The 21,935-nt window shown below is 35.0% G+C and overlaps 1 protein-coding gene across 1 annotated transcript in view; it reads left to right on the forward strand.

Annotated features, from left to right (window-relative positions):
• LOC117030500 (F-box only protein 3) overlaps positions 1-19,531 on the forward strand; it is a 33,670-nt gene extending 14,139 nt beyond the window's left edge. Inside the window, exons 4-11 of the mRNA XM_033120609.1 lie at positions 4,716-4,830; positions 6,352-6,556; positions 7,194-7,239; positions 9,867-9,951; positions 10,761-10,883; positions 12,204-12,319; positions 13,535-13,725; positions 19,193-19,531. Coding sequence (XP_032976500.1) covers positions 4,716-4,830; positions 6,352-6,556; positions 7,194-7,239; positions 9,867-9,951; positions 10,761-10,883; positions 12,204-12,319; positions 13,535-13,725; positions 19,193-19,366 — 1,055 coding nt within the window. The 3' untranslated portion in view covers positions 19,367-19,531. The remainder of the gene's footprint in view (positions 1-4,715; positions 4,831-6,351; positions 6,557-7,193; positions 7,240-9,866; positions 9,952-10,760; positions 10,884-12,203; positions 12,320-13,534; positions 13,726-19,192) is intronic.
• Positions 19,532-21,935: the final 2,404 nt, after the last annotated feature.

The following is a 21,935-nucleotide window of genomic DNA, read 5'->3' on the forward strand; positions in this document are numbered from 1 at the left end:
GACAGTATCTTCTGAGCCTGGTTCGAGAGGAGGGGTTTTTGTTTTCATGTTTTAAATGGATAATTTAATTTTTATCAAATGCCTTTCCAGCCTTATGATTTTTCTACTTCATTCTGTTAAGTCGCTGAATTACATTGATTTTCTGAATGTTAAACAACCTTTGCATTCCTGGAATAAACTTTGGTTGTCATATATTATCCTTTTTATATATTGTTAGATTTGATTGGCTAGTATTTCATTGGGGTTTTACATCTATGTTCAGGAGAGAGTTTGGCCTGTAATTTTCCTTTCTTACAATGTTCTTGTCAGGTATTGGTATCAAGATGATGCTGGCCTTGTAAAACAAGTTGGACAAGTTGGGAGGTATTGCCTCTTTCTGTTCCCTGAAAAAGTTTATGTCAGTTTGGCCTTACTTGTTTTCTTTTCCACCCCACCCCCCCTCGCTTCTTCCTCCTCCCCCCACCACCTCACCACCGTCCTCCGGTTCAAGCTGTTGTTTCTCAGTCTAGTTGTGTAGGACATAGCTCCCTGGCTTATGTTGGTATTAATGAGCCTTGCGACTCCCGCAAGGCAGTCGGTCTGCTGCTCTGGGCAGCTCACAGCAGCTTATGCCAAGCTCTGGCTGCTCATGGCCGCCCAGCTCCAGAGAGAGCTATTGTTCACAGTCTTAGGTATAGAGGGCGCAGCTCACTGTCCCATGTGGGAATCGAACTGGCGACCTTGGCGTTAGGAGCATGGCGCTCCAAACTCCTGAGCCACTAGGCCTTATTTCTTGCTTAAATGATTAGTAGAATGCACAGTGAAACCATTCAATCCTGGAGTTTTTATTATGGGAAGGTTTTAAACTAAGCATTCAATTTCTTTATTAGAAATAGTACTATTCATATTTTCTGCTTATTTTCATGTCAATTTTCATAACTTGTGTTTTTCTAGGAAATTGTCTACTTCATCTACATTTTCTAATTTATTGCCATAAAGTTTTTCGTAATATCCTCTTACCTTTGTGATGCTTGTTGGATCTACAGTAGTTTAACCTTTTCCATTTCTGGTATTATTTGTACTTTGTTCTTGATCAGTCTTACTAGGTAGGGCTAATCAATTTTATTAGTCTTTTCAAAGGACTGGCATTTGCCTTTGTCAATCCTTTTTGTTTGTTTATTTTTAAAGGTTTTTTTTCTTTTTAATTGGAAAAGGGGAACTGTATTTCTAGGACTTTACTGGAGAACAGTGTGTTTTTCCCAGGACCCATCAGCTCCAAGTTAAGTTGTTGTCCTTCGATCTTAGTTGTGGAGGGTGCAGTTCAGCCTCAAGTCCAGTTACTGATTTCAGTCTAGTTGCGGGTGGTACAGCCCACCATCCCATGTGGGAATTGAACCGGCAACTTTGTTGTTTGAGAGCACGTTCTGTAACCAAGTGAGCCATCCGGCTGCCTGGGAGCTCAGGGGCAGCTCAGCAGCAGCTTGTTGTTTTCAATCTACTTGTGGAGGGCGCAGCTCACTGGCCCATGTGGGAATCGAACCGGCAACACTGTTGCTCAGAGCTTGCAACTGAGCCATCGGCCATCCTGTCAATCCTCTATGTTTGTTTCTTGCTTCTTATTTCATTAATTTCTCTGATTTCTTTGAGTTTATTTTACTGTGGCTTTTTTCCTGACTTGAGATGATTACTAAGATTATAAATTTTCAGCTTTTCTTGTTTTTGTCAAATGACTTTAGGGCTATAAATTTCCCTCTAACCATAGCTTTAGCTTCATTTCATAAATAATACATTGCATTTTCATTAACATAGTTCAAAATATTTTCTGATTTCTGTTCACTTCAATTTTGACCCATGGGTTATATAAAAATATATTGCTTGATTTCCGAGCATTCGGGGCTTTTATAGTAATCTTTTCTATATAATTTGTATTTTAATTCCATTGTGATCAGAGAATATATGAGTTCAGTCATTTGAATTTTGTTGTGATTTGTTCTGTTGTGCAGTATATAATCCATTTTGGCAAATGTTCTATGTACACTTGAAAAGAATGTATATTCTGCCACTGTTGGATTCAGTGATATGTAAAATTAGGCAAAAATTGTTAATTTTGTTCAAATCTTCTGCCCTCTTACTAATTTTTTTTGCTACTTGTTCTATTAGTTACTGAGAGAGGTATGTTAAAATTTCTCACTGTGCTAGGCAGAATTCTGAAATAGTTCCCAAGATTTCCACACTTGCATAGTGTAATAATATACTCCCCTTGAGTGTGAGTGGTGCTGTGGATATCATTGGTTTTAGTTCTATGATGAGGTCATATTATATGACAAAGATGAAGGGGTTTTGCAGATGTAATTAATTAAAGTTCCAAATTTGTTGATTTTAGTTAATCATTAATCACAGGAAATTGTCTTGAGTGGGCCTGACCTACTCAGGTGAGTCCTAAAAGGAACTGGGCCCTTCCAGAAATCAAAGAGATTTGAAGCATGGGTGTCTTTCCTGTGGCCTTGAATAAGCAAGCTGGCAGGTTGTGGAGAGGGCCAGGTTATTGGGAATGGCCGTTGAGGGTCTCAGCTACAATCGCAAGGAACTGAATTCTGCCAACGACCATTGAGCTTGGAAGAGAATCCCAAGCATAAGATGCACGAGATAAGATAGCAGCCTTAGTTGACATCATGATTTCAGACTTGTGGAAGTTGAGCAGAAGATCCAATTCAGACATGTCAGACTTCTGATGTACATAAATGGAGAAAATTAATGACGGTTTTAAGCTACTAATATTGTAGCAATAGAAAATTAATATACCCACTATGATCGTAGATATATCTTTTTCCATTTTAGTTCATTTTAAATATATATATATATGTGTATATATATATATATAGAGAGAGAGAGAGAGAGAGAAGCTGTTATTAGACACAAAATTAGAATTATAATATTTGTATAATGAATTTAACCTTTTTGCCATTATAAAAAATTCCTCCATTACCTCTCTTAATGCTGTTTGCCTTAAAGTCTATTCTGTGTGATTTTACTAGAGCTATTCTAGCGTTTTTTTTCTGTACCTACATCTTTAAGATGTTCCTCTTGGATATGATCATGCTTTGTTTTTTATCTGGTTTGTCAGTCTGTCTTTTAATTAGATTAGTTAGTCTATTTTTAATGTAATTACTAATATACTGGAGTTTAAATATACCATGTTTCTGTTGTTTTTCATTTGTATCACCTGAGCTCCTTTTTACATTCGCCTTACTTATCTTTTATGCTGTATCCCCCTTTTTTATTTAATTAGTCTGTTTTAAATTAGTGTACGTTAGAAAATGTTAACTCTACCTCCCTCCTGCCTTTTGTATTATAGTTTTTGTGATTTTAATTTTCATATATTCCTGAAAATGTTATTTTTTCAATATTAATTTAGATTTATCTTTTCTTGTTGCTTTTCATTTCTTCCTGCATCTTCATGCTTTTATCTGGGATCATTTTTCTCTGCCTGAAGAATTCCTTTTAGTATTTTTTAAAACGAGGGACTGCTACTGCTGAATTTTTTCAGTTTTTTTTTGGTCTAAAAATTATTTATTTCATCTTCACTTTTGAAACATATTTCACTGGATATAGAATTCTAGACAGCAATGATTTTTTTCAGCACTCTGAAGATACATCCTCCTGGCTTGTTTCTATTGAGAATTTAGGTGTCTGGATTATTGTTCCATTGAAGGTGATCATGTGGCTTTTTTCTCCCTTTTCTGGCTGTTTTTAAAATTTCTCTGTCTTTGATTTTTCAGCAGTTTTCCAATAATGTGTCTAGATATGATTTTCTTTTTAATTATTCTCCATGGAGTTTATAATCCTTCTTGAATCTATGGTTTGAAGTTTTGTTTCATTAATTTTGGAAAATTCATTCAGTCTTGTGATCCTGCTGAAAGCATTGTTCAGCTTATGGGCCTCTCAGCTTCATGGTTGCTTTCAGAATTGCCAATTGCCTCACAGACACTGTGACTGCAAATCCAAAGGCTGGCTAACCCATCAGTTTCTTCTGGACTCCCCCACCCCTGCCATTTCTCACTATCTTTGAGGTTCTCCAAAACCATTGAAATGAATTTTCTGTTGTTCAGTTTTTCTAATTCTCAGCAAAAAGTTTGATCCTACAACCTGGTGGGCCATTGCTAGAAGTAAATCTCTTGGTATTTGTAATTAGTTCCTGCTTTTTGAAGCTAGAATATATGGCAGGCTTACAGACGTGCAAAATTGAAATCAAGTTATTGGCCTCCTCACAGGATGAACCTACACCTATGTCCTATATTTCCCATTTAGAGACTACGTGAAGACTCTTGAACACCAGCGTAGAGAATTTCTGGAGATTTTTTTTTTTTTAATAGGGAAGTGTGAGTATATTAGATTAAGAAAAATGAGGTATGCCTGAATGTTTGCATTGTAATGTGAAAAAAATTACTGTGGATTTCATTGGTGCCTACCTTTCCATATTTTACTTAGTACCAGTGCTTTCCCTATTGAGAGGAAATTGAGGAATTTGCTTGCTCAGTGCTTCAAATGTCAGTGCCAATCTAAAATGATATAATATTTCTCTGAATTTTCAATTCATTTCCCTGTATTTCAGCAATGCATTTTGGACAGAATTCACTTGCTCTAAGATTGTTTCATTGGCTAGCAGAAAGACTGTGTTTCATCTTAGAGTTAAGTCTTACTGTTTCTTCATAATTTGCTTTTTGATGCATTTGCAGAGGGTGCTCGAGAGGAAGACCTAGATGCTGTAGAAGCTCAGATTGGTTGCAAGCTTCCTGATGATTATCGATGTTCATATCGTATCCACAATGGGCAGAAGTTAGTGGTTCCCGGGTAAGCTGTTTGCTGTTTGCGTTATTTTCTTGAGTGAAAATAAACTGTATATGTAGTTACACTTAACAGATTAAAGGAGTATAGGAATTCCCTCTTGTAGCAATCCATAAGACAAAATCTACAGCTTGAATTTGATTTTACAAAAATACATATCTCATAAAAACATTATTTTTATCAATACATCATTAGAGTTAAAATGAAGTCTGTTTAGATGTGAGGGCTGTGGGACATAGAGGGAGGTGTATGTATGAGTATATTTTAAATGACGCTGTTTGGAACCCTTGAAATATTTATCCTGTTACAGGCCAGGTAATTTGTGTTTGAGAGCTTGATGCAAATTCTTTTACCGTACATGTAAAAAGCAATAATTTGTTCAGAGCTAAAGATAATACAATTTTGTCCTATTCAAGTATAGCCTATAATTAAGTGGCCTATTTTAAACTTAACTTCTAAAAGATGAAGTATTGATTGTGGAACCTTTTGGGGAAAGCAGACCACGTAGTGGCTGTCATACTCATTCACAATTTAAAAAACGGTATGCTTTGAATGGGTCTGCTTCTTTTATTCTTTTATGAAATTAAGCTGTTGCAGAGATACTGCATTTGTGAAATGCTAATAAGAATTTAGGGTGAACCTTGCATTGTTCTTATTGGAACGTGGTGCCAATAAAAAACCCTATGTGGCCCTGCTATTATTTCAGATCTGGGTTGAGTGAGTACAGGGAATCTTTAAGGTTATCATACTGAGATTACAAGATAGTATTCAGTATCAAATATTGGGCAGCTAGGACTAGATAAGCCTAAGTTAGTAGCTTTTTTTTTCCTAATCTGTTTTCCTATTGAACTGAAATTTGACAAAATTGAGAAATTGTCACATTTTAAGAATAAATAGGAGAGAACTTATTAAAAGAGTTGCCCAGAATTGACATGACAAACAGGTTATCAGTTTCAACACAGGAATTTGTATCTATCCACAGCCCAAACAGTGAGACTTAGGATAGGAATATCGTCAAAGACCCACACCTGTGTTGTTCTCATGCACAGGCAGTGAGATGAATTTAGATCCCATACATCCTAAGCTTATGAAACTTTTGACAAGTTTTAGTCTGATTAACATTTATACTGTTTGGTAGGATAGGGTAAGCTAAAAGTTGTATGAAGATAAAGGTATCAGAGGAGATTTACCTCTTTAAACATTAGCCATACATGCATATCTAGCAAAACACTGACAAATCAGTTTATCATGGCAAGGTAGATTCTTGAAAGCAATACAACTATTTTTCTTTGAAACAAAGCTGACATTTAGCTATTTTAGACATGTACACTTTTAATTTAAATCAGAGTCTTTCCACTCAAGAGTTCAAATTTAATATATAGAAATTGTAGTGTTTTTGGCATTCTCAGTTTAGAATCGACATATTAATCAGTTCTTATAAAGTTGTTAATGTGAAGTTACTCATCAAAAAGATAAAGCACAGTTGTTTGGCACTGCAATTGATTAAATTTTTGAGTCTATTCTCAGGTTGTTGGGAAGTATGGCACTGTCTAATCACTATCGTTCTGAGGATCTGTTAGATGTCGATACGGCTGCTGGAGGCTTCCAGCAGAGACAGGGACTGAAACACTGTCTCCCTTTAACTTTTTGCATACATACTGGTTTGAGTCAGTACATAGCTGTGGAAGCGGCGGAGGGCCGAAACAAAAATGAAGTTTTCTACCAATGTCCCGTAAGTAGGATGTGTGTTTAAATGTGGCTTTAAGATGTGTTCTGATGAGTGTATAAATGTGTATATTGGAAATTTTCAGGGCTGTAGAATGGACATAGAGTATTATGCAATTTAATCATAGACCTAGCTAGAGAGCTAATAATCTAACATAATAGCATGGAATGCCAAAAGAAAATTTTACCAATGGACAAACAATACAAACTATTGTACATACAGAGGGAAAGCTATAATTTGTGTAAGGCATTTTAATTTTAAGGAAAACTAAGGAGCTTTTTGTTGAAGTAATTAATTGTAATATACATTGCTAACTTTAAAAATTTAGCTTTTGAACATCATTTGATACACCTACTGAACTCTTCAGTAGGTAATTTGAGTAGTTGAAAAATGTAGGTGCTTTTTAGGAGGCTTTTGTTAGGATTTTAATGTAATTAGAAAATATGGTATTTGGTTTCAGTCTTATTTCTTCAGTTCTAAGAGTAGGAACTGAAAAGTGTGAAGAATGTCTGAGTATTGGCTAGAGCACTTCGGTTGTTTTTATCTGCTTTGCCTTGTCTCCAGGGAAGAATATAGATAATGAACAATGAGAAATTAAATAAAATGTATTTTTCTCAATTATAATATCCTTTTTCTCACCTAGGACCAAATGGCTCGGAATCCAGCTGCTATTGACATGTTTATCATAGGTAGGAGAAAAAATAAAGTCGTTTTTTTCCCTTCTTCCTTCTGGTCAAAAAAATTAAGTTGGTAGAAACTTTTCAGTTACTTGATCATTTGGCAATTTTATACTTGTATTTCTTTAGGCTTGCTGGTTTATTCAAGTACTGTATCTAGGCTCTCATTAGAATAGCCCTTGTACTTCATTTGAATTTGGTTTCTATTTGGAAAAAAGCCATGCCTCATACAATCTTGTTCTCTTAGGACTCTGCTATAGGACAGTGAAATGTATAGAATTTCTATGAGTATATAGAAATTACATGCACATGCATTTTCTGTCAATCATATTAATACATAGAGATACAGATATATAAAACTACTTTATACTTTTTTGTGTCAGTGCTATATAGTAAAATACTAATGAGTCACACTAGAGACTTCAAAACTGCAGACTTCAGAGACCAGAATAAACTGGGCTTCATAAACTCCTTGGCACAACTAGCTTTTCTTTGCCTTAAAAGAGTTTTTCTCATAGGATTTGAGAACAATTAAATTTGTATGCAGGTGCAGCTCACCCCTTTGCTATTCATCCAATCTTGTTTTGCTTAGATTTTGCTCACTTAAGAGAAGCTTCCTGACTATCCATTTTGCTTTTTAATGGCATTTCTAGCATAGATTCAACATCCCCATATGCTAGTAATAAAGGGCCCTTCCAGGGTAAGGTGTCTGTATTTAATTATTTCTTCTACTTGGCAGTTTGGACACAGTATAAGTCTCCATTTGTTCCATACTTTGGCACATTCTAAGTTTGTGGCGTCCTTCACAAAATCAAGAAGCTCTCACTCGTACATAGTGAGTTATAAAAAGCTTTTACACTTAACCCCTAGCTTTGGAATCTCCCTGATTCATGTGGTTCGTGGTTTCTCGATTAAGCAAACACTGGGGTTATGTCCCTGCTGATTGCCTTCTTTAGCATCTTTGCGTAACACATTCTTTCATAGGTGATCATCATGATTTCAGAGCCACTGTTTACAGGGTATAACTGGGTTTTTAGATGTCCCAAAAGTTTCCTTAGCTCTAGTGCAATGGTGCTACTCAGTCTGTAAACTGAAGGCTGCCTGAGCTCTAAGGTAAGCTGCCTGCTAGGTTCTGAGTTTCTTACTCTTAGTTTGGTGCTGGTCTGATGTGGTATGGAAGACCCCACCACTAGAGCAGAGTACTAAGGTCTGCTAATACTATTCTGGTAGTTGGGATTTCTCCTAGAATGAGAAAGCAAAACAAAAGATTTGAGATGCACTGAGAAGAGATGAGGTAGGAAGTTTGTGCTGGGAGGAAAGATAAGAAAGCAGCGTCCTTTAAGCTGCCTTGATAAAACCCTAATATAAGATAGAATCTCCTGGTGTTCAGTGCATTATTAATAGATATTTAAGAAAACTGGATTCTATGTTCAGAAAAATTTAGGGTAGTGAAAGTTGCATAGAAAATTCTGTCCTCGTTTTAAAGAACACACTTTGGTATGTATGTATTATAATAAATTTAAGTATGTTAAGTATGTCAGTTCCTGTTTTATGTAAATCATAAGAAATTTCTTTTTTTATATACCATTTTATTCCATGAAATATACTAAATTATTTTTTTAACTCCACAAGGAAATTACTAGTTCTCAAAACATAAAATTATATCTTTTATGAATTTTAATGATATTATTCATGTCATTAAAAATAGGCTCCTTAATATCTTGCTCAAAGTGAACAGATGTTCAGTGATCCTTTTGAATGTAATAGCATTTAATAAATCAGACCCAAGCCTAAATCATATCTTCTATCATTCCCAAAATAGAATGTTAAGTACATACTATAAATTTAGCATCTGACATTTCACATGGCGGAGTACAGAAACTGGGTTAATAGAACAAGATTATAAAGAAATTCATTGGACATCATTGGTTAAGGGACTAAAGTGCTAGGTACTGAGATGTATTAATAAATGGGGGGGTCTCAGAAAGTTATGTTGTAGTACCTAGAACGGGCAAGCATAATTTATGTAAATTAAATGCTGGTTATTGCTCCAATCAGTAGGTCATGGATGTATGAGCTGGACTGACCTGTTCTAGTCATTCTTTTCTGCTTCGAGCTGGTCATTGAGACTTTGGAGGACTGCTGTCCACTGGAGTCTGTCATAGTGCCACTAGTCTCCTTTGGGATTGTCCTGACGCCCAGAATTCCACAGTACCACACCCCTGTTAGGTATCCAGGCTGAGCATGAGTCAGGATGTACCCTGATTGTCGGAGGATAGGTGCTGATATTTTTCCTGTAGTTTCTTCCTAAAAGTGACTGTGTCTCCTTTGTTCAAGAAATTATAAAGAGAAGGCTTTTCATTCTTATACTGGAACAAATTAAAGTTTAAAACTCTATTATTTAATTATAAGTGTAAAAAGTAGTTTGAAAGTAGTTGGAGAACTCCCAATTAAAGTAGTTGGGAATAAGATGGATAGAATTGAGATAGAAATTTACCTAATAAAAGACTAGTGGAATTATATCTATAAATGTTTCTAGTTTTGATATCACATCTTAAGCATAGAGGGATTACAATTGTTTCCTGATTGGTTTTACAAAAACAATTTGTCCTTCTCCTTTCCCCCTTCCTGCTTTACAGGTGCTACTTTTACTGACTGGTTCACTTCTTACGTCAACAATGTTGTATCAGGTGGCTTCCCTATCATCAGAGACCAAATTTTCAGGTATTTCACTTGGGGCTTTTTGGGATTGGAATAATTATAATCAGTGAAAACATTCAGTTACAGATCATTAGATGAATTTTTCCAGGAAGGTTAACAACAGAACCTCTCATAATCATAAATCTATTTTATTCTCACTTTAAAGCCAAAATATCCAAACACTTGAACAGCCAGTATTTTTCTTGCTTGAAGAATCAAGAGAAAAAACTGATTTTGATTTAGAAGTTGTATAGTTCTTTTTGAAGAGAAAAAAAAAGCTATATGCCAATAGGTAGATTTATTATGAATAGCAAGTCAGTAACTATTAACTAACTCCTGGCAAATATTATTTATTATCTCTAAATGGAATGTCCAGGTATTATAGATAGTATTAGAGTTAATATTGGTTCATAGTAGCATGGTTGGCAGAAATGATAGATTAAGTATATAATAGTGGCCCCTAAAATAATATACTAACGCATTTTTATTGTCAGAGCCACTGTTTATAGGGTCTAGTTGGGTTTTCAGATGTCCTAAAAGTTTCTTTAGCTCTGAAAATGGAGATAAGCTCTTTTTAGTTTCCAAGTTAACCACGGATGACTGAACCTTGATGGCTATCATTACTGATCCAGAGTCCTCAGGTTTTCTGGTTTATTTATAATTTCTAGTTTTCTCTTAGCTTAAGAGGGCTATCCCTTTATGGTCCCAAATAGGATTTAAATTTTCAATCCTAAAGTGAAGTATAGTATATATTGCCTTGCATCTTTAAACCTTTTATCTTATAGAATTGACGTTAGTTGACTGAAAAATATTTAATTTTTTAAATTACCTAGATATGTTCATGATCCAGAGTGTGTAGCAACAACTGGGGATATTACAGTTTCAGTTTCCACATCGTTTCTGCCAGAACTGAGCTCTGTACATCCACCCCACTATTTCTTCACGTACCGAATCAGGTGAGAATTTTAAAGGGGTCGCCTTTTAGTTAATAGTGGGATATATCCTATGGATGTGTTGTTGTTGTCCCAATTGTCATGATTTATAAAACACATTTTGAAAAGCAGCTTCTTGCTGAATTGTGGAGGAATGTGGGTAACAAAATTTTCTACAATATAGTGTTTGTAAAGTACCTTGAGTTTATATTAAACTCTAAGTTATTTATTTCTTGCAAATAGAAGTATTGTGCCACTTTGCAAGGTGGACCACTAAGTTGTAATCATCGTGAAAAGTCAAAATTAGAGTTGTACTGCTTTCTGGAACCTATCAAAATTGCCCGATAAAATCATGCTTTTTAAATTTCATCTGGCATGTCTATATTCAATTAAAAGTCAAATATTTATTGAGCACTGCCTGTATATCAAACATGGTGTTAAGCACTGGATTTGGTTAAATAAAAAACAAATATTAAATTCAATTTCATTAGAAATACTCTTGTGCTATGACATAAAGACAACTTACTGCTCTAAGGGACTATGGATACTTTGTTTTTGATATTTTTTATATACTTTATGATGTTATACAGAGTGTTTTAAAAATGCATATACATGCATATATGCATACTAGAAATATTTTCGTAATGTATACTTAGTAGGAGCATCCTAGGGCGTGGCTATTATGTAGCCTTTGATATGTCTAGTTACATGTGTTTATTGTTTATTTTAGACTTTGCCTAGGACCCAGACATGCTTAAAATAATAATACCAACACACACTTATAGGATACTGAAAATGAAAATAAGAGACAGCAGATTCCCAGAGGAAGGGAGGAAAATAACAGTATTGGGAATCAGAGTCAACGTTGTAATCCCAGTAACTGAATAATGACATTTTGCTTTGTGCTTTCTAGAAACTAATGGAAAAAGGGGGAAATGGGTTGCATAGCCTTGTAGTGAAAAAAAGACTCAATTTTTTAAAACAGAATTTTTTCATGGAACTATAATTCTAGAAAGTATTTTCCACGCTGATCTTTATTGGAACAGCGAAAGATTATTGTAAGCGTGTCTTTGTAAGTTTTTATGTTGCCCTTTGTATTGTAGATCCCCACTGAAAGACAGGTGTGTAAATTGAATGAAAGCATTTCCGTGGGGGAGCCAAGATAGTCAGGCCAATATCTGGGAGAACTTCCAGAAATAGATGATTAACACAGACTTTGGGTTGGGTTTCTTAATTTCTTTTGGAAATTCCCTTCATGGTCTTATCCCAAATACTGTAGCTTTTAAACAAAAGAAACCAAAAAAGCCCTGATTTGTGTCTCTTCCGCCCCATTCCCTTCTCCAGGATTGAAATGTCAAAGGATGCACTTCCTGAGAAGGCTTGTCAGTTGGACAGTCGCTATTGGAGAATAACAAATGCTAAAGGTGATGTAGAAGAAGTTCAAGGACCTGGAGTAGTTGGTATGTAACGCAAGATTTGGGTTTATACATCAGTTGCTCCTAAGACATTTTGGAGGAGCATGTATGTGACACAGCTTGGAAAATACGCGATGTTGTTAGTGGATAAGATGGCATCTTTTTAGTAGCTGTGTTTACAATGTGAACGATACCATCGATTCTAGACTTCTAACTACAATATGTTTGCTTCATCAATATAATATGTAAAAGTCATTATTCTATCAGTTTAATACTTTAAACATAACTTTTCTAAAATTATAGCAAACTTAATTATTCAGGAATTGAGTTTCCATTCTGTGGATCACCTGAGATCCTTGCTTTTCCCTCGTAAGTTCTTTTTTTTTTCTTTTTTAAGCTGGATAATATTTCATTATCATATTCAGCAGGGTTACCAGGCATAGGGCAGAAAGAGGATAAATTTCATATTGGTCATCTTTTTTAAGTTTTGGGGGAAATGACTTCAATTATCTGTAGCTTGATTTCCATTGACATTCAGCTTTTTAAAAAATTATGATTATCTTAAGTTTCTGAACACTTAGATTCTTCAGATTTTGTATTTGTGCTTCAGGAAAATAACATATTTAAACCATACACTTCTGTAATCTGTCCTAAGCATGTACATAATTCGGTTCACATTAAAGTTGTTCTAATTCATTGCCAACAAATAAATTCATATTTTGTATGTTTATTTAAGGAATTTTTCCTGGATTTATTTGGGGATAGTGCTAAAGAATTTCATTAAAGCTGTAATTTTTTTTCAGTCATTTGATCCTTTGGAGTAAGAACTCTCCCTGTTGACTGCCATTTTGTCTGGGCCCAGTGCTTAAGATGCATCCTCAGAGTTTTATGTTTTAAACATTTAGATGATCCTTATCTCTATTTAAACTTGTGTCTGTGATACTTTGTTAGCCATATCTTAAAACTAGTGTGTAAAATGCCTCAAAACATTTTGAAAAATAAAATAATTCTTGTTTTCTTTTATTTTACTAGATAATCTCCCGATTTCCCAGAGAACTAGGGGGATTATAACAAAAAATAATGTCAAAATACTCACTCATAGTCACTGTTAACATTTTGTTGTATTTCCTTTTAGAAGTTGTTTCTGATTGTGAATGTACTTTAACATAGTTTATGTAATCCCCTAGAGGACATATCTTAATTGCTGTGATGAAGAACTGAATTTTATACTTTGGTTTATTGTTACTGTTTTCTCTGCAGGTGAATTTCCAATCATCAGCCCTGGTCGGGTATATGAATACACAAGTTGTACCACATTCTCTACAACATCAGGATATATGGAAGGATATTATACCTTCCACTTTCTTTACTTTAAAGACAAGATCTTTAATGTCGCCATTCCCCGATTCCATATGGCATGTCCGACATTCAGGGTGTCTATAGCTCGATTGGTAGGTTAAATTTTCCTCTGGTGCTGATTTACATGACTTTGTAAAATTAACTCCACAGAGGGTCTTTGTTAATTAGCCAGACACATAGTTTATAAATTGTGTTCCAGAGAACCCTAGAAATTTTGAGGGAGATATATTGGAGAGGGGTGGGATGTGAATATGCTGGGGGAGGTAGACAATAAGTAGCTAGGCTCCATGTTCTTCAATCAGAGTAACTCTACTGTTACCTGTTTTTGTTTGTTCGTTTATTTTTTATAGATCTTGTTTTTTAGAGCAGTTCTAGCTTCACAGCAAAATTGAGCAGAAGGTACAGAGATTGCCCATATGTCCTCTGCCCCCACGTAATATCTCCCACCAGAGTAGTACCATTATTACAATTGATGAACCTACACTGACACATCATTATCACCCAAAGTCCATAGTTTACATTAGGGTTCACTCTTGGTGTTGTACGTGCTATGGATTTGGACAGATGTATAATGACATGTATCCACCATTATAGTATCGTATAGAGTAGTTACTGGTTTTAAAAGTTCAGCCTCTTTTCCACTGTTTCCAAAAATACTTCTGTCAACTAAGGAGAAATACCACAATAGGCCAGCTATAATCTGCTTTATTTTATTTCATTAAGACTGGGGAAACAATTTCTTACAGTGTTTTTGCTAAAACTCCCAATTTTGTAAAATAATACAAATATCCTATAGAAATCATTACAAAGAGGATTTAATTTTAGTAGTCCTTGTTTGGGATCATTTCCTAAGTCAACTAGGTATATTTTAAAATCTCATTTAGGGTTACCTTATGACAGGTATAGCAGTAACCCCAGTCTTCTGGGCTATAAAATGATTAGAGAAAATTATGAGGCTTCAGTTATAGAATAGGAATAAAATATGAATTGCGTACCCAGAAGAATGTAATTGAGTTGTAGGCCTCAAATGTTCAGTAAAAGCCGTCTGGCTCCTGGGATGACCCTGATGAGTGGGTCTAAAATAAGTCTGGGAAGATGGACATGGTATTAATCTGACCCAGCATTGACACATTCCCAACTCCAGTTTGGAGAAAGAAGGATGATGAGGAGACTTCAGGCCATTATACTTGTGGTATATCTGCTGAAAACAATCTACAGTCTAGGTTTGGAAGTGAAGTTTAGCTTCCCTCCCAGTGAAGGAATGCTTTCTGTATATTTCCAGTTCTGGGAACTTGCTACTTCCTATAAGTCTTCCATTTTTGACTAGCCCAGTTTCTGTATGAGGTTGATATCATCTTACCCTTAAATGTTTGATACAGTTTATCAGTAAGTTATCAGGGGCTAGAGTTCTCTTTGGAAAAGTTTTGAAATAGGAATTTAATTTCTTTAATATTCATATTTTCTGTTTCTTGTTTCACTTTTGGTCATTTGTGTCTTTTAAGGAATTTGTCCATTTTATCTAACTGTTGAATTTATTGGCATAAAATTATTTACAATATTCCTTTGATAATCCTTTTAATGGCTGCAAGAGCTATAGTCTTATGTCTTTTGTTCTTAATATTGGTAATTTATATATTCTCTTTTGTTCATCATTTAGCTAGGGGGGTTTTCACTTTTATTGATCATTTAAAAGAACAACTTGGTTTCACTAATTTTCTCTATTTGCTCATTTTCTGTTTTCATTGATTTCTGCAGTTATCTTTATTTCTCATACTTTGGGTTTAATTTACTTTTTTTCTAGGTTCTTAAGGTAGAAGTTTAGATTATTGATTTTAGACCTTTTTTTCTCTTTAAGTACTGTTTTAGCTGCATTTCATAAATTTTGATGCATTTTCATTAACATTTAATTCCAAATATTCTCAGATTTTCCTTGTAATTTAATTTTGATCGATGACTTTTCTAGAAATGTGTTAATTTCCAAACATTTGGAGGTTTTCCAGTTACCTTTTGGTTATTGATTTCTGATTTTGTTATGGTTAGAGAACTCGCTGTGTATAATTTCAATCCTTTTAAAATGTATTATGGCCCAGAATTATGGTCTATCTTGGTAAATAATCTTTGTGTATTTGAAAAGAATGTATATTCTGCTATTTTGGGGAATATTATTCTATAAATGACAGGTCAAACTGATTTACTGTTTTTCAAGTCTTTATATTTACAGATTTTTTTTGTCTTTGTTCTCTGAGAGATGATTGTTGTAATCTCCAATTATAATTACAGTTTTGTCTATTTCTCTTTAATTCTATCAGATTTGCTTCATGTATTTTGAAGCTCTATAATTAAATGCAAGTATACTTAGGATTGTGATGTCTTTTTCATGAAGTGCTTCTTTTATTGTTATAAAATCTCCCGCTATCTCTGACAATATTCCTTGTCCTAAAGTTGCTAATATTCTTGACATAAAGTGTAAAGAGTGTTGAGAGTTGTTTGGGCAGGTAGTTGTTGTTATTGGGTCAGCTTGATCCTGTTAAGGCTTGTTTTTAATGTTTATTAGGGTGTGTACAAAGTAGTCTTTACTTAAGGATAGTCATTCTCTAACTTTTCGGTCTCATGACCCCCTTAAGCTCTTAAAAGTTATTGGAGATTCCTCAAAAAATTAAAAATAGAACTACCATACCCAACAATTACACTTCTGGATATTTATCCGAAGAAATCAAGAATACTAATTCAGAAAGACATATGCACTTCTTTGTTCATTACAGCATTATTTACAATAGCCAAGATATGGAAGCAACCTAGATAGATGAATGGATAAAGAAGATGTACATATATACAGTGAAATATTACTCAGCAATAAAAAAAGAATGAAATCTTGCCATTTGCGACAACATGGATGGACCTAGAGAGTATTATGCTAAGTGAAATAAGTTGGACAGAGAAAGACAAATGCCGTTTGATTTCACTTATATGTGGAATCTAAAAAACAAACAAACAAAACAGAAACAAATTCATAGATACAGAAAACAAACTGATGGTCGCCGGTGGGGTTAGGGGGTGGGAAGATGAGTGAAAAGGTGAAGGGATTAAGAAGTACAAACTGCCAGTTATAAAATAAGTCATGAGGATGTAAAATACAGCATAAGGAATATAGTCAATAACATTCTAATAACTGTGTGGTGACAGATGGTTACAAGACTTATTGTGGTGATCACTTCGTAATGTATATATATATATATATGTCTAATCACATTGTTGTACACCTGAAACTAATATAATATTGTATGTCAACTATAATTAAAAAACGTTATGAGGACTCCAGAGAACTCTTGCTTATGTGGGTTATATTGATATTTATCATGTTAGAAATTAAACCTGAGAACTTTTATAATATTTACTTATTCCTTTTTAAAATTTTTAAATTTATAATTTTAAATTACAATAATAAACTCATTACATGTTCAACCCTCTTTTAACTATGTTCTTACTTATTTAGAGTTTTAGTGTCTTCCCAACCACAAATAATATAAAATTTTCACCTGCCTTGTTGAAAATGTTTTTTCTGTCTTAAGAATGAGAAATCAATAAAAATAAATGAGAATTCTGGACTTATTTCTAATTAACATGAAAGAGGCAGTGGGGATTGTTTTTGTATTGTGTTGTATTGGTGTTGTACCTTTCCTGTTTAAATATTAGTTTTCTTGATATGGAAGTTGAATTGTTCTCCTTGTATGTCCTCTAACAACATGATTAATTAGGAGGCTTAATCCTTTCTTTTGCTTTATACTTTGCATGCCACTTTAAAATACACTTTCGGTTGGTCTTAAGCCTGTTCTTGGTCTAGATGGTTTGTTGTTGTTTGTTTTTAGACACTTTAGGGGCGCCTACTGATTCATTTCCATTCTCATCTGTGCGTTCCGCTTTCCGTCTGTTTGTGTATGTACATTTTATCTGTGATAATCAGCAATCTTCCTCGTTAGCCACATTGATTTCTTTAACAATATTTGTTTTCTTCTTCATTAAGATAATTAATAATCATACTACCTGGATTCAATGTCTTAGAATTTCCTAAGCCTTTCCCCCTTCCCCTTTTGGACCTCCTACTGAATTTTAAAGTCGGTTTCCCTGGATTAAAGAAAAAAAATCCAAAGATAAATAATGGAATATCTTAATGTCCATATTTATGTATATTTCCTCTGTTGTTTGTGTTATAATAAATCCCAAGTGAAAATCCCTGTGACAAATCCTTAAGACAATACCTTTCTCCCACATTAACTAATTTGCTTGTCCAACAAATATTTATTGAATATATACATACTAGGTGTTGGGGAAAATGCAGTGAACATTACCATCAAAATCTTTATCTTGAAATTTACATTCCAGTTAGAAGAGACAAAGTATAGCAAATAAACACTATGTACTTAGGTCAAGTAGTAATATGTGCTCTGCAGAAAAATCAGAGTAAAGGGGATAAGGAGTGTCCTGTTGGGTTATTCTAATATAGAAATGTGTCAGGGAAGGCCTTGGTGACATTTGAATTAAGACTTGAAAGAAGTAGAGGGAACCAGGTGGATATGTGGGAGAAGGGTGTTCCAAGGTAAAGAACAGCACGTGGAGTGATCCTGAAGCACTAATATGCTTGGCGTGTTTGAAGAACTGCAAGGAGGCCAGGGTACTGGAGGGCAGTGAACGGGGAGAGTGGTTGGAGAGGAAATCAAGCATAGTGGCGTGCTGCATCATATAATGGCATAAAAGCCTCGGTGGAAGGACTTGCTGACACCACATCCCAAGCTTCCCAACACTTCCCACATTACCAGCTGGGACTTCCTTGCTGTTAAGAATTATGTCCAACAAAGCAGCTCTTTTCATTGAGTCTTCAAAAGTGTGAGAGAAAATTGACAGCAGAGTAAGTCTTGATTAGAGACATCGCTTTAAGAGGAATTGAAGTTTCCAAGAGGTGTTCAGATGTTGCGTGGTCAACATCACTACTGTCCTATTCTGAAAGCCTTCAACAAGTTAATTTAAAAGGAGAGGCTACCAACGGTGGTTGAATTGAAATGATGTGTCTATAGTAGGAACTCAATAGAATTCTTAGACCTCTTGTTGACAGTACATAAAACTCACCAGTAGAGGTCATACCTTTACTAATATTTTGACATCCTCTTTTCTGTAAGCATAAAGATTAATAAAGAGGTGTTGCTTAATACACTAATATGATAAATTCGGTAAAATTTTATCTCAGGTTGTTAGGAGTGGTCTGTTTGCTATATGAATTATTCACTATCATGTAAATGAATTATCAACTACAATGTAAAATATAAGTACTGTATTAATGAAATATACGTACTATTAAAACCACATGGAGCATTTTTAGACGTGATAGAACATACATTCTGGAATCTTGCATCAGCATGTACATTGTGAATATTGTGCTGGTCAAGTCTATAACAATTCATATTTGGTATGCCCGGTTGTTTAGAGTCTAGATAAATGAGAATTTGCATTAAATAAGTGTAAAAAACTGATGGAAGTTCTTATCAAAAGATTGTTTTCTCTTTCAAGGAAATGGGTCCTGATGAATATGAAGAGATGGAAGAGGAAGAAGAACAGGAGGAGGAAGAAGACGATGATGATGATTCAGCAGATATGGAGGAATCTGATGAAGACGACGAGGAGAGGCGGAGGAGAGTTTTCGATGTTCCCATTCGCAGACGCCGCTGCTCTCGCCTTTTTTAGCACACCTCTGCTGATGGAAGCGCTGGAATGAATCCAGCCTGTTAAATAGATTCTTAATAATGTAAATAACTCAACTGTCCTCAGCATATAGCCAGAAAACTAGCATGAAATATTGTTCCAGGCCCTGGGTTCTATGCGACTACATTAGGAATTGAATTGTTTGGGTGTACTTTGTGTTTTTGAGGTAGAGGGTGAAATAGGGGAATAGTTCTCTAGCTAAGGAACAGACATTTCTTTGTTTAAAAATATTTTATACTTATAAAAATATGGAAATGGGAGGGAATTGTTTTGAATCAGGATTTAAAGTATAGCAGAAATACCCAAGGATAGTGAGAAACTGTGACTGAGTAATTCTGTGAAAAGACTTCTTGCAGTTGTGTGGTATTTAGAAATGAACAGAATTTGTAATTAGGCTAATCCATTTAGTGATTCCTATATATTTTGTACTCACGGGGAACTATTTGACTAAATAGCTTGAGTGCTAGTTTTGTCCTTTCTTAGACAATCTGTCCTTAAATTTAAAGTTTTCATCACTACGACCTTGAATTTGCTCTTTATCACTATGAGCTTGACTTTGAATTTAGTCTTCAACTCTACAACCTTTAATTTAAAATCTTCAGTATGACAACCTTGAATTTAATTTAAAGTCTTTAATGCTATGACTTTTATCGTATTGTTCACAGATGCATCGTTTTTGAAATGTAGTGTGTAAAAGTATGTATTGTGTTGTTTATTAACAAAAAATTTTCATGTCTCATTTAGTCCAGTTTTGTAAATACTGCTTCTGTTTTGTTTCTCCTTTATACACTTGACTGTCTAACTTTGTGATAAGTGACATGAGTTTATGTTAAGATTAAGTATGTTTTCCTGAAACATGGACTTTTTTTTTTTTTGTAATTATATAATTGAGAGTTTGGATTGAAATCCTCCAAGTGTCAAAAACTCACGTTTTAAAAACAACTTTTGGTTCCAATGCTGTATTTTGTGTAATTGCCTATTGTCTATAAACTAATATTGATAAGCCTTTGCTCTTAAGATGGAAGAGGAGATGGAAACTTGTTGGTCTGTTGCCAGAGGCTCATTCAAAGTCACTTCCTGGCTTTGACTACCCTATCATGCTCCACTTCTAATTTTCCCCAAGAACAGTTCATTTATAGGGAAAACTGTAGAAAGAGGGAGATGTGTACAGGGTTAAACAGCTGTCATCCTGATGGACCACGAAGGCAAACTTACCCTTTCATATTGGCACATGTGAAAATGTTCTGAAACGGAGTAAGTAGTTTCTCCTGCTTATTTTTTTCAATAGAGTGTTATCAGGCTACCAAATCCTTCTATTATGACTATCTCTCTTTTTTTAAAAAAACTTATTTTAAGTGTGTTTTTCCAGGACCCATCAGCTCCAAGTCAAGTAGTTGTTTCAATCTAGTTGTGGAGGGCGCAGCTCACAGTGGCCCATGTGGGGATCGAACCGGCAACCTTGTTAAGAGCATTGCACTCTAACATACTGAGCTAACCGGCCGCCCCTCTTGTTTTCAACCTACTGATTTTTTTGAAAAACAAACTTTCCCAATAAAGCAATAATTTAAAACTAGTTGATTTGGGAAGTGAAAGCTGGCCCCAGGATCCCTTGCGTTTCTTGGCATCTTCCTTTTTTGAATGACCTCTCAGTTCCCAGAGTTCTCATGATGCTCCAAATCTCCTCTGCAATCCCATTTAACCCTTGCCTCTCAATGCTTCATGCTTGCTTTCTCTCATCAAAATTCACATTCTGTTGGTATGTTGAATGAATGAACTCTAGTTCGTACTATTGTGTGATTAGATTAGTTGATGACAAGGTCAGATTTTTTTATTTCATTGGATCTAATACTTGGTCATACTATGCTTTTGGTGGCCATTTCTGGGTCTGAGGTCCCTTGAGAACACCTACCTTATTTGTCTAAAGTTGGATGTGTCAAGATGAGACAGATACCTAAATAAATAGTAGCCTGAACAGCTTAAGGGTAATTTTTCCCTTTTCCTCTTGTGAAAAGTCAAAGGGAACTAATTCAGGGCTGACATGTGGCATATGGTGGCCCAATGGTGTCAACATTCCAGATTCCTTCCATCTTTCTGTTCTGCCATCTTCAGCACAAGACTTGAATCTTAAAAGTCGTAAGAGCAGCTGCAGTCATACTGTGTTCCAGAAAGGTGGTAATAAAAGGGAAAAATTGAATGGAAAGTAAAAAGTCAAACATAGGCTGGAGAGGTAAAACGGCCAGGTCTCCAGGAAGAGGATAGGTAGAGAAGGCGTGGGGGGATGCAGGAATTAACATAGCATGGAGACCTGGCGTGACGAAATTGTAATGGCCCAAGTAACATGCTACAGGGCTGAATTAAGGCAGTAGCAGGAGTAAAGAGATGAAGCAGGTAACTAAACGATGAAGTAGACAGGACTTAGTGATTAGATGTGAGGGAGTGGAAGAAAAGTTGATTCCCAGTTTTCTGGCTTGATTTAAGAAAAAAATTGCAGGAAAAGCAGTGGAACATTGGTGATGAGTTCATATTTGGACACATTTTGAGTTCAATATGT

The sequence above is a fragment of the Rhinolophus ferrumequinum genome, chromosome 11 (assembly GCF_004115265.2).
Source record: "Rhinolophus ferrumequinum isolate MPI-CBG mRhiFer1 chromosome 11, mRhiFer1_v1.p, whole genome shotgun sequence".
In the NCBI taxonomy this organism is placed as follows: Eukaryota; Metazoa; Chordata; class Mammalia; order Chiroptera; family Rhinolophidae; genus Rhinolophus; species Rhinolophus ferrumequinum.